Source organism: Kogia breviceps, chromosome 2, assembly GCF_026419965.1.
Source record: "Kogia breviceps isolate mKogBre1 chromosome 2, mKogBre1 haplotype 1, whole genome shotgun sequence".
NCBI classification, from domain to species: Eukaryota; Metazoa; Chordata; class Mammalia; order Artiodactyla; family Physeteridae; genus Kogia; species Kogia breviceps.
This window is the reverse complement of record NC_081311.1, coordinates 197,118,019-197,131,819: the sequence shown is the minus strand read 5'-3', so window position 1 is coordinate 197,131,819 and position 13,801 is coordinate 197,118,019. Positions and strand designations below refer to the sequence as shown.

Sequence of the window (13,801 nt, the reverse complement as noted above, 5' to 3'; positions counted from 1 at the left end):
CGCAACATACCTTCTGGAGACTCCTCCTGGACGTACGTGCCGGTCAGATAGCGATGCACCAGGGCCGACTTGCCACTGGCCAAATTACCCACAATGCCCTGAAACACAGAAACGGACAGTCACTGAGGAGCAGTCAGTATATCATGCTATTCAGCAACCTGCAAAGAGAGAGGTTAAAATGGACGGCAATCCTAAACACCGTCACGACCAGGCATCAGCGGGACGGCCGAAAATGGGCTAGTTAAATTCTTCTGCTGGAGAAAAAGGGATTCCAACACCTTCAATTAACATCTCACGTTTTATCAGCCTCTAGAGCCTGAAGAATCAACACGGTTAGAACACACGCTGCATCCCATGAGTGCTGGTGACCTCGGGAAGGTGTACAGTGAGTCAGCCCCCCAACATGTATCGTGGACCCTCAAAACACTCAACAAGGTACGAGGTTAAATGGGACGCAGTGGCGGTACAGAGTCATTAAGGGGATTAGGAGGACATTCTGGTGCATTCCGTCACAACTCTGGGGTAGGATTTGGAGCCGGGTGAGACTCGCTGAAAAAGAGCCACACCAGAAAAGCACAGTGTTGGGGAGGGCCCGGGGGGGAGAAAACTGGACCAAGGCGGGGAGGAGGAGGAGAGCCGGCCTGCATCTCTGGACACGGGGTCCACACTGCAGGACAGAGCAGGGACCCACGGTCAAGGAGGCAAAGGTGTTCGTGCTGGATGAAAAACAAGTCAGCATGATGTGAGGGCCACTGTACCAGCAAGTAAGAACTCAGTCGCCGGCGGGCAAGGCTGGCTTCACCCTGCCTTCTTCAGAGAAAGCCCCCGTGTTAGCACAGCTGACACACCTGGCTGGACCCGGTGGCTGTCCCTGGGGAAGCCCTCCCTCTGCTTGGGGTCTCACCCCCCCTCTACCTTCTGTGCAAAGACTCTCCTGCATTTTAACCTTTTCTTCCCCGGCTGGCTAGAACTTTCCCCTCTGCATTGAAGCATCATCCAATCAATTGTCTCTTGAGGAAAAGCAGGAAGAGAGACCTGCCCTGGACACAGGTCCCCGCCTACGAAGAGCCTGCCTCCCTCTCGCCCACTCTCTGACCCCACCCACCCCCAGCCTGCTGTTCTGACCCTATGGCTACAAGGCCGATGCTCGTGGTCACCGAGGACTTCTGCTTCTAAATCCCCTGGCCCTCCCCTTGCTGCATCACCAGAGGCTGTAGAGGAGATTCTCTTTCTCCAAACTTCCCGCTCAGGGCTTCCTCTTCAAAATACCCCCAGCCCACGCTGGCTCCTTCCCTAGACCACCTAGACTCCCTAGATCCTGGATTCTAAGTAACCCCCCTCCAACCAAGGGAGCCAGGCTACACCCCACCTGCTCCCGGTAAGCTATGGATACCCACTCTCATTCTCCAGACCCAGCCCCTCTCCAGGTGAAAACCCAGACACACCGACACTGGTACTGAAACCTCAGCATGTCCAGACCTTACTGTTCTCTCCCCCGAATCTGCTCATCATCCTGTGATCACATCGCCACCCAGACCCCCAAGCCAGACCCCCGGACGCCGTCTCCAACTCCCAGCCCGCCCAGATGTGCTTTTGAGGGTCTCCACACACCCCCACACACCCCCACGGGGCAGGCTGTGCGGTCCGTCCACTGGATCCGGGGAGAGCCTTTAGCTTAGCTCCCTGCCCGGGAGCTCCCCCTCTTCTCCCAGAGAATACCAGAGACTCTTGAAAACGGACACTGCAAAGATGCGACTCCCTCATTTCACAACCCTTGGGAAGCTGCCCTCAGGCCAGAGTCCAAGTATTTCATGAACAGACAACCAAGGGTCTCCCTCCAAACCCTTACGATCAATCCGGCTGTAGGCACCCAGGTCCGGCCGGAACCACACGAACCTATCACTCACCTGGGCACCCCTCCCTTCACCCGAAGAGAGTTTTGGGTGGTTTCCCTGCTTCTCTACACGCCCAGAACACTTTACACCGTGGCTGCTGATGCTCTTGACGCCACCCCCAGTGCGCTCAGGTCCCCGAAGGCCAAGAACATGTCTGTGACGCCGGCAAGGACACCTCTCCGAATTCCTACACTCAGCACCGTCTCCGGCCCCAGTAAAGTGCCGGTAAAAATGGGATGGGTGGAAGGATGGATGGAATGGGGGGTGGGGGGGGTGCTTGGTCGGCTGGGTCAATGGGTGACGGTGCCACTAACGAGAAGAACAAACATAAAAGCGAAGAAATTTGCCACGAGATTGTGGAAAGTAAGTTAGAACCTGATCTGAAGCCCTGAACCATCCTGTCCCTCCACCATCACGGTCCTTTCGTCCTCAATATGCCAGTGACCAAACACCGTCCTAACAGGTCCTGCAGGTTCCAGACGCCTAGATCGTTCCACATCAATCGCTGCCCGAAATAATAGTCTTACTCATGGGTCAGCAATCAGTTCCGATGTCACCTCCTCTGAGAAGCCTTCCTAATGCCACAGCCTCAACCAGTGCCTCTCCCCAAAGCTCCCTCAGTGCCTCCTCCTAACGCTACCTTGTCACTCACCTCTTTGTCTCCCCAGCATCAGTGTGTGGGCCTGACTCTCTCCAGTGCTGACAAGGGACCGGGTCTCGTTTGTGTCTGCTTCTCTACCCCCCAGCATTGCCCACGGCGGACTCCTAGCAACGCTGGCTGAATAAATGAATGAATGACACTAACGCCAGTGAGTAGGAACGAGACGCTTTATTCCTACAGCTCCAAGCCCCAGACTATGTGGACGGATCCTAAATAAAGTTGTTTCCCTTCCTGATTTGACTTCCGTCTTCCCTTTGCTTTGGGCCTCTGTAATCTGAGAATTTCTACCTATTAATTATTCTTTTGCTCAAGGGCACCTGCTGTTTGTCAGCCTCACGCTGAGAAAATCCGAGACAGCATGCCGCAGAATTGAATTTTTAATTAAGATTAGGCTTCTTCTTTCCCGAGGAGGAAAATGTTCAAAATCACTGTTCAGTCTGTGCTTTCTGTGTGTGGCAAATGTTCCCTCCTTCTTACATGTCAATGATTTGCTAAGAATGAACTCACCCACCCCTTATAAGGATCAAATCACTCATTCCCGGGGGTGGGAGGGGAAGAAGGTGTTTTGTTTGAATTGAATGGGCATCTCATACACCTTCTTATGTTTGCACACCGTGGGCATTATTTTAATTTGAAACACTGGCAGAAACTAACAGCCAGCTGTGAGGAGGAAATAAAGGAAGGGATAAAAATGCTCTGCAAGCTGTAAAGCTGCACTGGGACCCATGAACTGCTACTGGATACAAACTAGAGAGAATATGGAATCAGGCCAGTCTGGGTCTACAGGCTCCGGGAGAAGCAAGGTAGCACGGAAAAGGTGTCCCGAAAACTACACATCTATGTATTTTGGTGGCGACACGTCATCGCACGGGCCCGGCATCCCCTGGGCAGGGTTGTGATCGGTCACGTCACACGTGGTGTCTTTCTAAACCGGGTTCTCTACTGTCCCGCACTTCGCCACTTACCAGCTATACACGTGGTTTGCTGAAAATAAAATCGAGGCTTTTGGTAAGAATCCCAGTTGAGAATTCAATGAAAACGCACAAATAGGATATGACAGGTTGCTGACAGACGCCCACCTCTACAGGCCAGAGATCTATGGAGTGGTTTCCTTTCCGCCCAGAGGTAAGCGGTCAGCACGTGCTGCCTGGCACACGTCTGCAGGGACCTGAGTGTGGACCCAAAGCGACTGGCCCCCATCTTACAACCTCAGGAAGCATGTAGCATGGCACTGCCACTCTCGAAAAGAATTCAAACATTGGGGAATTCCCTGCAGGTCGAGTGGTTAGGACTCTTCCGCTTTCACTGCCGAGGGGCCGGGTTCAATCCTTGGTCGGGGAACTAAGATCCCACAAGCCATGTGGTGCCCCCCCCCCAAAAAAAAAAAAAAAAAAATGCAAACATTGGACATTTTTTCTCTGACAGATTCCAGATGGTTTATGGCCCAACATTACATAAAGAGTCCATTTGAGGCTTGCTATTATGTCACTGATTTGCTGCGAGTCCAGGGTTCCGAGGGGGCTGAGCTCAGGGACCACCTGTCCCGGGTGCTGTACCCAGGCAGGACACCCAGAGGCTGCCCAGAACAAAGGAGCATTTCTGTAGACGCTGGGAACGCCTTAGCACAGAAGGGATCTGCTGAGGAGGCCAAGCTGCCCGCTGCACCCCCCAGCAGGAGGACGCCTGGCCCAGAGCAGAGCTGGCCATCCTGCTGGGGTCTGGGCCGTCCCCACACGGGTCGGGGGCAGGGCGCCTCCCCCGGAAGAACTGCAGAATCCTCCCCATTTACTTATCCGTGAGGGGTGGAGTCCACCCCTTCTGTGAATTCAAGCCAACTTTATGAGAGTTCTGTTTTAGGATCATAAATCTGCACCACCGGTGCAAGCACCCCTACACCTCCAAGCACTGATTCCAGAAAATCCCATGCTTTTGAAATACCAGCAGAGAACAGGTTTGGGTAGGAGGCGTCCTCAGTCACAGGCTGCTATGCGGGCTCTGGTAGAACCCTCACCACCTTTAACTCCCCAGACTGGGTCTAAACCATGGGCCTTGACAGCCTTGAACTTTACACTTCAGCTCCTCCCCTGCACTGGCCACACTTCAGACGCTCTGCAGCCACACGGGGCCCACGGGTGCCACCTTGAAGACAGAGAACATTTCCACGTCGCAGAAAGTTCTGCCGGCAGAGCCGATGCGGAAACACAAGCTCCAGGTTCAGACGCCGGCTCCTCCTCTCACTAACCAGGGCTCCTCGGGCACATCCTTCACATCTGAGGCTCAGCCCCCGACGCCTGCGGAGTGGGGACAACAGCACGACCGGCTCAGGACTAAAGGTGGCGACTCCACCCAGGAGGTACCCCACGCCCCGCACAGAACACCGCTCCCCTTGCTTTACTCCGACGGCAGGACCCCAACCGTTGGCTGGCTCAAGAGGCCGCCTCTGAAACGGGGAAACCTCCCTGGAAACCTCCAAGCGGCATCCCTGGCCGCGATCGCTGACGTTGCTGCCTGACCGTGTCCCGCGGGATCCGCTCTGTGCCGGGGACGGCGTCACAGAGCACAGGCGACAGAGCAGCACTGTCCCAGGGCTGGGCTTGCGTTCCCCGCGCTTCTGGAACGGCCCCGGAACCGTGGGCCCCTCTGCCTCCCCGCAAGGAAGGAGCACCGAGAAAGGTCAGACCTGGCCGGACCAAGGAGGGGGGACGGGCGGGCAGGGGGCCTGGCCTGGACACCTGGCAATGGCAATGGGGACACACATCAGACGCCCTCGGGCCGGGGGGGATGTCAGAGGGCCTGCCCACGAGCCCTCCCTGCCCACGCGCCCTCCCTTCAGGCCTTAAGTTTCAAAACCTGCTCGTCCCGGTGACACTGGAAGTCACAGACACTCTCGTCCTCATTCCATCTCCTTGTCTCGGAGGGAGAGGCCAGAAGGGGCCTGTCCTCCCCCCCCACCCCGCCCGGGTCCACCCGCGAAGCACCGCAGGTGGCTGGGGCCCCGGGAAGGGCATCCGAGGGCCTCTAGGGTCACTGGGCAGACAGGCTGGAACTGCTAACAAACGCTGGGACCTCAGAGAAGGGGCACATGGGGGGACAACATGCCGATGCTAAGGGGCCAGGTGGGCCGAGAAGAGCAGGCCCAGGGCCTGGACAGGATGAGCTGACCTGCTGTCACCAGGGTCAGGGTCTGTCACGTGAGAAGTTTAAGATACACACACACACACACACACACACACACACACACACACACACACACACACACGTCCTCCAGACGCCGCGTATTTCATAACAATGTGATTGGTGAACAGTTCTAGCTGTCCTTTCTTCCATCCCCAAGTGCGGGGGGCGGGTGAAGTGGGGAGAGGCTCAGAGGTGTGGCTGTAACGGATCTAAGTCATTTTTTATTTAAGTCAATTTAAATAGTGTCACTGAAAGAGCACTTAAAGCTCATAATAAAAACAAAACTTTAAACTGTACGCTACTCCTCTGTAACACAGTACACAGTCACATTTTCTCAGTGATGAATTATAATTACATCTTGATGACGCGCTACAGAGACTTGCCATGACATCCTGCAAAGGACTGATAAGCTGTGTGTGTGTGTGTCCATGTGTGTGTGTGTGCGTGTGAGACAGTCTCTCACACGCCCAGATACGGGAGACAGTGGCGGGTGGACCCAGCCCTGCACACAAAGCCACCTTCCTGGCCATCTGTCATGACCGTCACGGGCGCCCTCAGGACTCCAGCCCTAACCTCAGCCTCACCCGGCCCCTCCCCAGGACACAGCAGAACACGGCCCACCCCTGGGCCCCAGGGAATGAGACCCCGCATGTCCACCAGGACACGGGCTTGGGGCGCTCACAGGTCACACCTCGCCTCTTCCTGAGCCCCCCTCCAAGCCCCCCTCCTGCAGGTGAAGAATGACCACGCCCAGGCCAGAGCAAACACTTACCACTTTGAGCTCCGGGACGGATCGACTTAATGTCCATTCCTGGCTGTTCACAAAGGCGTCTGTAAAACAGGAGGGGTAAAAGGAAGTGAGATGCTGCGACTTACCCAAGTGCACGGTCAAGATGGCCCCAAGGTGCCAGCTTTCAAACGGGAAGGACACCGAAGACGGTCCAGCCCACCCCTAGCATCACTTCCACCCAGAGAAGCTGAGATGTGCCTGGCTCACACGGCTGTTCCGATCCCAATCGGTGTCCTGCCTCCTAAAACGTAACACACACTCCAACAACTCCAAAGTCCCGCCCCAGCCCTGTAGGCCCCACCCTGCTCAGGGGCGTGAAGACCCTTCCGGTCCGAATGTCCGCAAGTGTGAGGAGAAGGAAGCTCCTGTAGCCAGTGAACTTTGGGCCTTTTGATTTTTCACTAAAATACTCACTTGCCTGAAATCCCCCCAATAAAGTTATGGTAGGTGATGGTTGGAAAATCCAAGTGTTTACAATACAATACTTTATGGTTTAGAAGAAGACTTTCGAGCTGGAGTTTTGATCCTCAGAAACATATTAGACACTGAAGATGCAGTCAGAACACCTTGGGATGTGTCAGAAAGTCAAGGGGGAGGGCTTCCCTGGTGGCGCAGTGGTTAAGAATCCGCCTGCCAATGCAACAAGGGACACGTGTTCGAGCCCTGGTCCGGGAAGATCCCACATGCTGCGGAGCAACTAAGCCCGTGTGCCACAAGCCTGCACTCTAGAGCCCGCGAGCCACAACTACTGAGCCTGAACGTCTAGAGCCCGCGAGCTACAACTACTGAAGCCCACGCACGTAGAGCCCGTGCTCCGCAACAAGAGAAGCCACCACAACGAGATGCCCGCTCACCACAACAAAGAGTAGCCCCCGCTCGCCGCAACTAGAGAAAGCCTGCGCGCAGCAACGAAGACCCAACACAGCCAATCAATCAATCAATCAATCAATCAATAAAGTTTTTTTTTTTTTTTAAAGAGCGCTGTTGCTGTGCTTGTAACAACCCAAGGCTGGTTACGTACATTTGGACACATCCATGTAATGAAGGCTAAGTCACCAACAAAATGCTTAAAGCCCCAACGTATCAAAGTGCAGCCATCCCAAAGCCCTAGGGTTGTGTATGTGTGTGTCTGTGTGTCTGTGTAAAATACACACACAAGCTTGTCCATGTGTGTCTCTCTGTGTGTGTGTCTGTGTGTCTGTGTAAAATAACACACAAGCTTGTCCATGCTGAGAACACTTCTGGCAGGATAAAAAACTTCACAGCTGCTGATCTAGGGTTAGGGAACCAGGAGGCCTGGGGACAAGGTAATGAAGAGATTTTCTTTTCATTGTCACCTTTTGGTACCTTCCACATTTTCTACCATATGGCATGAAAAAAAAATTCAATAATATAGTTTTTAATAACCTTAATAGGAAAACAAAGAGAGTAAAGTGAGAATTAAAATGAGCTCCGGGTTTCCCTGGTGGTGCAGTGGTCGAGAGTCCGCCTGCCGATGCAGGGGACACGGGTCCGGGCCCCGGTCCGGGAAGATCCCACATGCCACGGAGCGGCTGAGCCTGCGCGTCCGGAGCCTGTGCTCTGCAACGGGAGAGGCTGCAACAGAGAGAGGCCCGCGTACCACACACAGACACACACACAAAAAGAGCTCCATTCACTAATGCATAGCTGATATTTAAGCACATACCACCAAAGATTATGTTCATCACAAGTATTACATATTCATATTCATTATAAATTAAGCAGGGCTCCATTAAAGAAAGATGTGTAACTATATAAACACTGCAACAATGTGTGTGGTGCCTTTTTACTTGCAAACATATCTTCCCTCGAATGGAATATATTTGTTTGTGTCAACTAGCTTAATAAAATTAATGCCTGACTTACCTGACCAGATTAATAAAATTAATGCTTGACTTAACTGACCAGAAAAACACATCTTCAATTTTAAAAGATTTACTTTAAAAACGCTCATCGCCTCCATCACTGCCCAGTCAGGACTGAATGCTGCCTCCCAAGAGGCTAAACGAAAAATAACAGAAGATGCGGCAGAAGACGTACACACCAGATACTCCTTCACGCCGCTCCTCTATGGACCGGGACCTTTTTGTGGGCTGGACTCCCTCCGTGGGAGTTACAGGGAGGACAGTGCAGCCCCTCTGGAAGAGTTCATCACGGGGGAGCGGGGTGGGGACCACGGTGACCAGACCAGCCGGCTGCCCTATTTAAGTCCCGCGGTGCAGCAATCCTTAAAGGATGAACACACATGCGTCGGGGGGCACACACCCAGCAGCCTGTGCGCGTGTGCGTGTATGGGAACGCGTGTGCGTGTATGGGAACGCGTGTGCACGTGCACATGTGTTCTCAGAGCAGCTAGAACCACAAGTCACGGAAGACGTGTCTCACTTCAGAAGAGGCCATTCTGCGCTCCCCTCAATTCCCTCACTTGGAGTAGAATAATCTTAAGAAAACACATTCCCATGCGCTTTTGAAATGCTACTGGACTTGAATTTAGAATGAAACACACCCGGTGACCGCTGAGTCACTGCTTTGAGCCTATCGGGGACACTGAAGACCCCTTTAGCTGTGTCACTGGGTGGCAGCATGCCGGGCGTCCTCTGTAATGACCCAATAGAGTTTAGGGCAAGAAGCCGGTTAATCATTTCTTATCATTAACATGGCTCCACTTCAGAGGACATTTTATCTTTTCAATTTAAATCATAATAGTGAAAAGAAATTCTCAAAGAACACCAAGATTAGGGAAACTGAAGTAACAGGGAACTTTTATCAGGAGTGAAAAACCCAAACTATTAGCTTCTTCAGGATAGAAATCTGAAGGCAGCTGGAGAAAGACAGTGACCTCCCACACCCCCCAGAGAGCAGACTCGGGGACGGGGCCTAAGGACACAAGGGGAGGTTATCACGAAGGAGCGGGAAACCAAAACTGATCAGCACTGGGGGGCGGGGGGGATTTTAAGCAGAAATTCTCAGCCTAGTTATTCTGAGTTGACGACCAAAACGTGAAATTAAAGGAAAAGACACCAACCCCCCGCTGTCTCACTGGTGTGCCCACAGGTCACACGCATGGCATATTATTTTAGGACTTAAGGGTATTCTAAACAGTTAAATGTGGAGGCCAGTAGAATTCCTTCCTAGCTTAGCCCTATATTAAGGTAAAGTCCAGAGAAGCTCAGAACGTGAAAATGCACCGTATCCACACAATGCACACTTTTCTTTTCTTTTTTATAAATCTATTTATTTTATTTATTTTTATTTTTGGCTGCATTGGGTCTTTGTTGCTGTGCCGTCTTTCTCTAGTTGTGGCACCCAGGCTTCTCGTTGCAGTGGCTTCTCTTGCTGTGGAGCACAGGCTCTAGGCGCACAGGCTTCAGTGGCTGCAGCGCGCGGGCTCAGTAGTTGTGGCTCGTGGGCTCTAGAGCGCAGGCTCAGTAATTGTGGCTCACGGGCTTAGTTGCTCCGCGGCATGTGGGATCTTCCCGGAGCAGGGCTCGAACCCGTGACCCCTGCATCGGCAGGCGGATTCTTAACCACTGCGCCACCAGGGAAGCCCACAATGCACTCTTATGACGCTGAGCAAAGAGGAAGCTGCCAGACCTACACTTTCAAAGGCAAAGGTGCTTGGGGTTTGGACAATTAGTGCTGAGCCCCAAGAAAAAGGAACTTCAAACCATCTGGGTCATCCATTTATGGTGTCCTCAGCAGTTTCTTTGTTTTTACGATTATGGGGCAGGCTGTGCACATGGTGGGGGGAGGGGCATAAGGGGACTCTCTGTACCTCCCTCTCAATTTTGTTATAAACCTAAACTATTCTCGGGGCTTCCCTGGTGGGGCAGCGGTTGAGAGTCCACCTGCCGATGCAGGGGACGCGGGTTTGTGCCCCGGTCTGGGAAGATCCCACGTGCCGCGGAGCGGCTGGGCCCGTGAGCCACGGCCGCTGAGCCTGCGCGTCTGGAGCCTGTGCTCCGCAACGGGAGAGGCCACAACAGTAAGAGGCCCGCGTGCTGAACCAAAAAAAAAAAAAAAAAAAAGAAAAGAAAAGAAAAAAACCCTAAACTATTCTGAAAAAATAAGGTCTCAAAAATGTAAACAAATATATATGTATATATATACAAATACACGCATATATAATATACACACAGACACACAATGAAATAAAGTGCCGAGCCCGGACCCCACCCTGCCGAGGACGGCTGAGACAGAGTGCTTCTACAGCACCACACTGCATCTATTCCTGTCTTGGTCCTAACACTGCTGACCACGCGCGTCACTGAGTGATAAACGTGTTTACACACACAGCACCGCTGGGGGAGCCAGCCCCTGCTGCTGCCCGGCCCAGGGGGAGCCCCGAGAGCGGCGGGCTCTGCAGACTCCAACCAGCCTCCACCCAGCGGCTGTCTTGACAAAAGGAACCACACACCGTGTGCACCTGGACCACCCGGGTGTGGTCCGCTCTCCTTCGCATCCCGGACACCCCGCTCTGACTCCAAGCGGAGCGGGTGACTCGGGGCTTTCTTAGGAAATCTGAAAGCGTGATGCAGGGGGAAAGCAGCGATTATACAAGCACCAGGAGAGACCCTTCTCTGGGCCAGTTCCGCCTCCTCCAAGGAGACCTCCTTCCTCGTCCCCACTGGCTGCCGTTTGTTCCCCACGCCCACGGGCACCCCTGCACCCGCATCAATCTGGTTCCGTCCTACTGAGGAGCAGGGCTGGCCCAGCTGGGCCTGCTGACCTGCAGGGCGAGGGCAAGCACACAGCCTTCCACAGAGGGGCTCAGACAACCTGCAGCTGGAAATAAAAGCCACACGGCAGAGGAAGGAGCCTGGACCCTGCAGCCGCCCCCGATCCTGGCCGGCCGAGGGTCCCCTCACCGCACCCCATACACCCCAACACACTGGCACGCACCCTGCTGTCCCTGAAACAGCCTGAACCCTCTTCCAGAGGACACACGCAGATCAACCCTTGACGGGGCTCAGGAAAGCATCAAAGTGCTTGCCTCCAGAATCCCAAAGTCCCTTCCCAGTTCTTTTGAAGGAGACACCGTTACAAAGGACGCGGGCTTATTTCAGAGAACAGCCTCTCTCCCCAGCAGAAAAGCTGCTTTTCTGAGCCACCGGAGAAAAACAAAGATGCAGCGAGGCCTTCGTTGCAGAACCTCCCTTTCCAGGACCACCTTCAGCCCCACCCTGGCTGCTCTCGGTGACAGGAACAAGACCCTGGACCCCAAAGAATGCAAACAGCTCCTGACACCGACAGATAGGAGAACAGGCCTAAGACCATCCAGGGCAGGAGGTGCAGAAACAAACAAAAAACAAATCCAATAACAAAGCTACTGGGTTGTTTATTTTTATTTTCACTCCCAGGAGAACAGTGTCCTTTCCCTTGCCGGGACTTTCTTAAAATGCATCCAGACTACAAACTCCCTTCAATCTCCGCTTGCTCAGAACACGGAGGAACTCAGCACTGGTCTGTTTTCAAAATTATTGATATGCAGAACCGCACATTTAACCAGGAAATGTAAGGCCCACATTTTACTACACACACAATAGGCGCTCTGACTTGAAAGCCCGTGAAAGCCTTAATCGCTCCCTTTTTTAACCCCCTCAGACCAAAGAGAGAACAAATGGGGTGGGGGTGGGGGGAGGGCAGGGCCCTGATTCCCAGCTGCTTAATTAGCAACTTGCTGCCCACGGGGGATCACGGACAAATCACCTAATTCCTAAATGCTAGGAACACAGGTGAAGAAATGGTCCAGCGAATAGACAAAATAAATCATAGTGATTTTACACTGGGTAGAAAGCCCCCCGTTTTCCCCTTGGTGCTACTGTATTATTTTGTATTATTACAGCACCAACTCTTCCACTCTCTTGACTTGATGTATCAAAAGCCAAAAATTCAAGTCTTAAAACTGATAGGATTTTGCCAAGTAGCCAAAAAAAAAAAAAAAAAAGTACTTCTTGTCCTTCAGCATTTTCCTCCAATACCTCAGAGTTTATTTAATCGCAGTGCATGAAGATGGCTACAGACTACATTAACCTTTGGGTCCCAGCAATAACCAGGAACCCTGGGTTAAGATCTACCAGGGAGATTACCCCTTGGTTACGTCCATTTCCGCTGAGCCTGGACCAAGCAGGTACACTCTGACGTTCAGAAAAGCATCCAAGCTGTGGTTGGACTCCCTTCTTGCGCACTTCATGTCAAAAATGAGCAACATGTGAGAATAAAGCCAGCAATCTGCTGGCGTAATAGTACACCTCGATGAAAATGATCGATTATGAAGGACAATCTTAGCAGCCTATCTGGTAGGGGGACTAAAATCATAATAAAAAGGGATGTTTTATTTTCTCCTTGTCTTCCTGCCCTGAACAAGAGAGTGAAAGACTTTTTTCAGGCGCATAGAAATCAGAATGCATAAAAAGCGTAAGTCTTCTTTACAAAATCACATCAAATCTCTTCTGCAATACAGGCAAACGATGCCATTTTTCCATCACAATTAATTTGGTTTGGAGACAAACCAAAGTTCAGTAATTACAAACAAACAAACACCTTAGAAGGAAAACTGCCCTCAGTACCCATGACTTTACCACCGTCTATGCAATGAGGATCAACCCTGCCCAGGCCCAGATGAATGAAGCGCAGAGAGAAAACAGAGGAGAGTCTCAGCGACATTTCCGACTGAGCTGGTGATACTGATGACCAGCCCGAGCACTGCTCCCTTGATGCCACAGCAGCGTGGGGACAGGCTCTCACTGCTCCGGCGACGCTGGCGAGGGGCGGTCCCTCGTGAAAGGGCACGCCAGCAATTCCCTCCCTCTTCACCGGCTGTGTTCCCCCCTTGCGCTCCTTGCCCCACCTTGCCCCAGACTCACCTGGGACACCTGGCAAAGCTGGCAACAGAGGAACGTCAGCCGGGACCCATCCTATCCGAACGTCAGAGTCTGCACCGCTGGCCGGCTCTCTCTGGATTTCTTTACTCCCTCCTCTTTCCAAACTTTGCTAAGCAGATGTGGCCAGTGTCAAATTCCCACGTCAGGGATTCACAGCGTGGACTGTGGGAGCCCTGCTTCTCCCACCTGGCCCCAGCTGTCTTCATGTCCAGGACCCCAGAGTGGAGGGAGACCCAGAGGAACACAGGGAACTCGGCGCGGGGAGCCAGAAGCCACGGGCTGGCGGTGGCCTCCACCCTCTTGCGTGACTCTCCGAGTCTTTCTGACACTGCTGTTTCCTCACCGGGAGAGTGGAAGTCCCTCCCCTCCACTC

At 53.0% G+C, this 13,801-nt stretch overlaps 1 protein-coding gene across 14 annotated transcripts in view; it reads right to left on the bottom strand.

The window, feature by feature from the left end:
- AGAP1 (ArfGAP with GTPase domain, ankyrin repeat and PH domain 1) overlaps nt 1-13,801 on the bottom strand; it is a 568,640-nt gene that overhangs the window by 371,292 nt on the left and 183,547 nt on the right. For all 14 annotated transcript variants that reach the window (XM_067027214.1, XM_059055294.2, XM_067027207.1 and 11 more), the window contains exons 2-3: nt 6,506-6,564; nt 11-98 (exon numbers count right to left, since the gene is read on the bottom strand). In XM_067027214.1, coding sequence (XP_066883315.1) covers nt 11-98; nt 6,506-6,564 — 147 coding nt within the window. The remainder of the gene's footprint in view (nt 1-10; nt 99-6,505; nt 6,565-13,801) is intronic.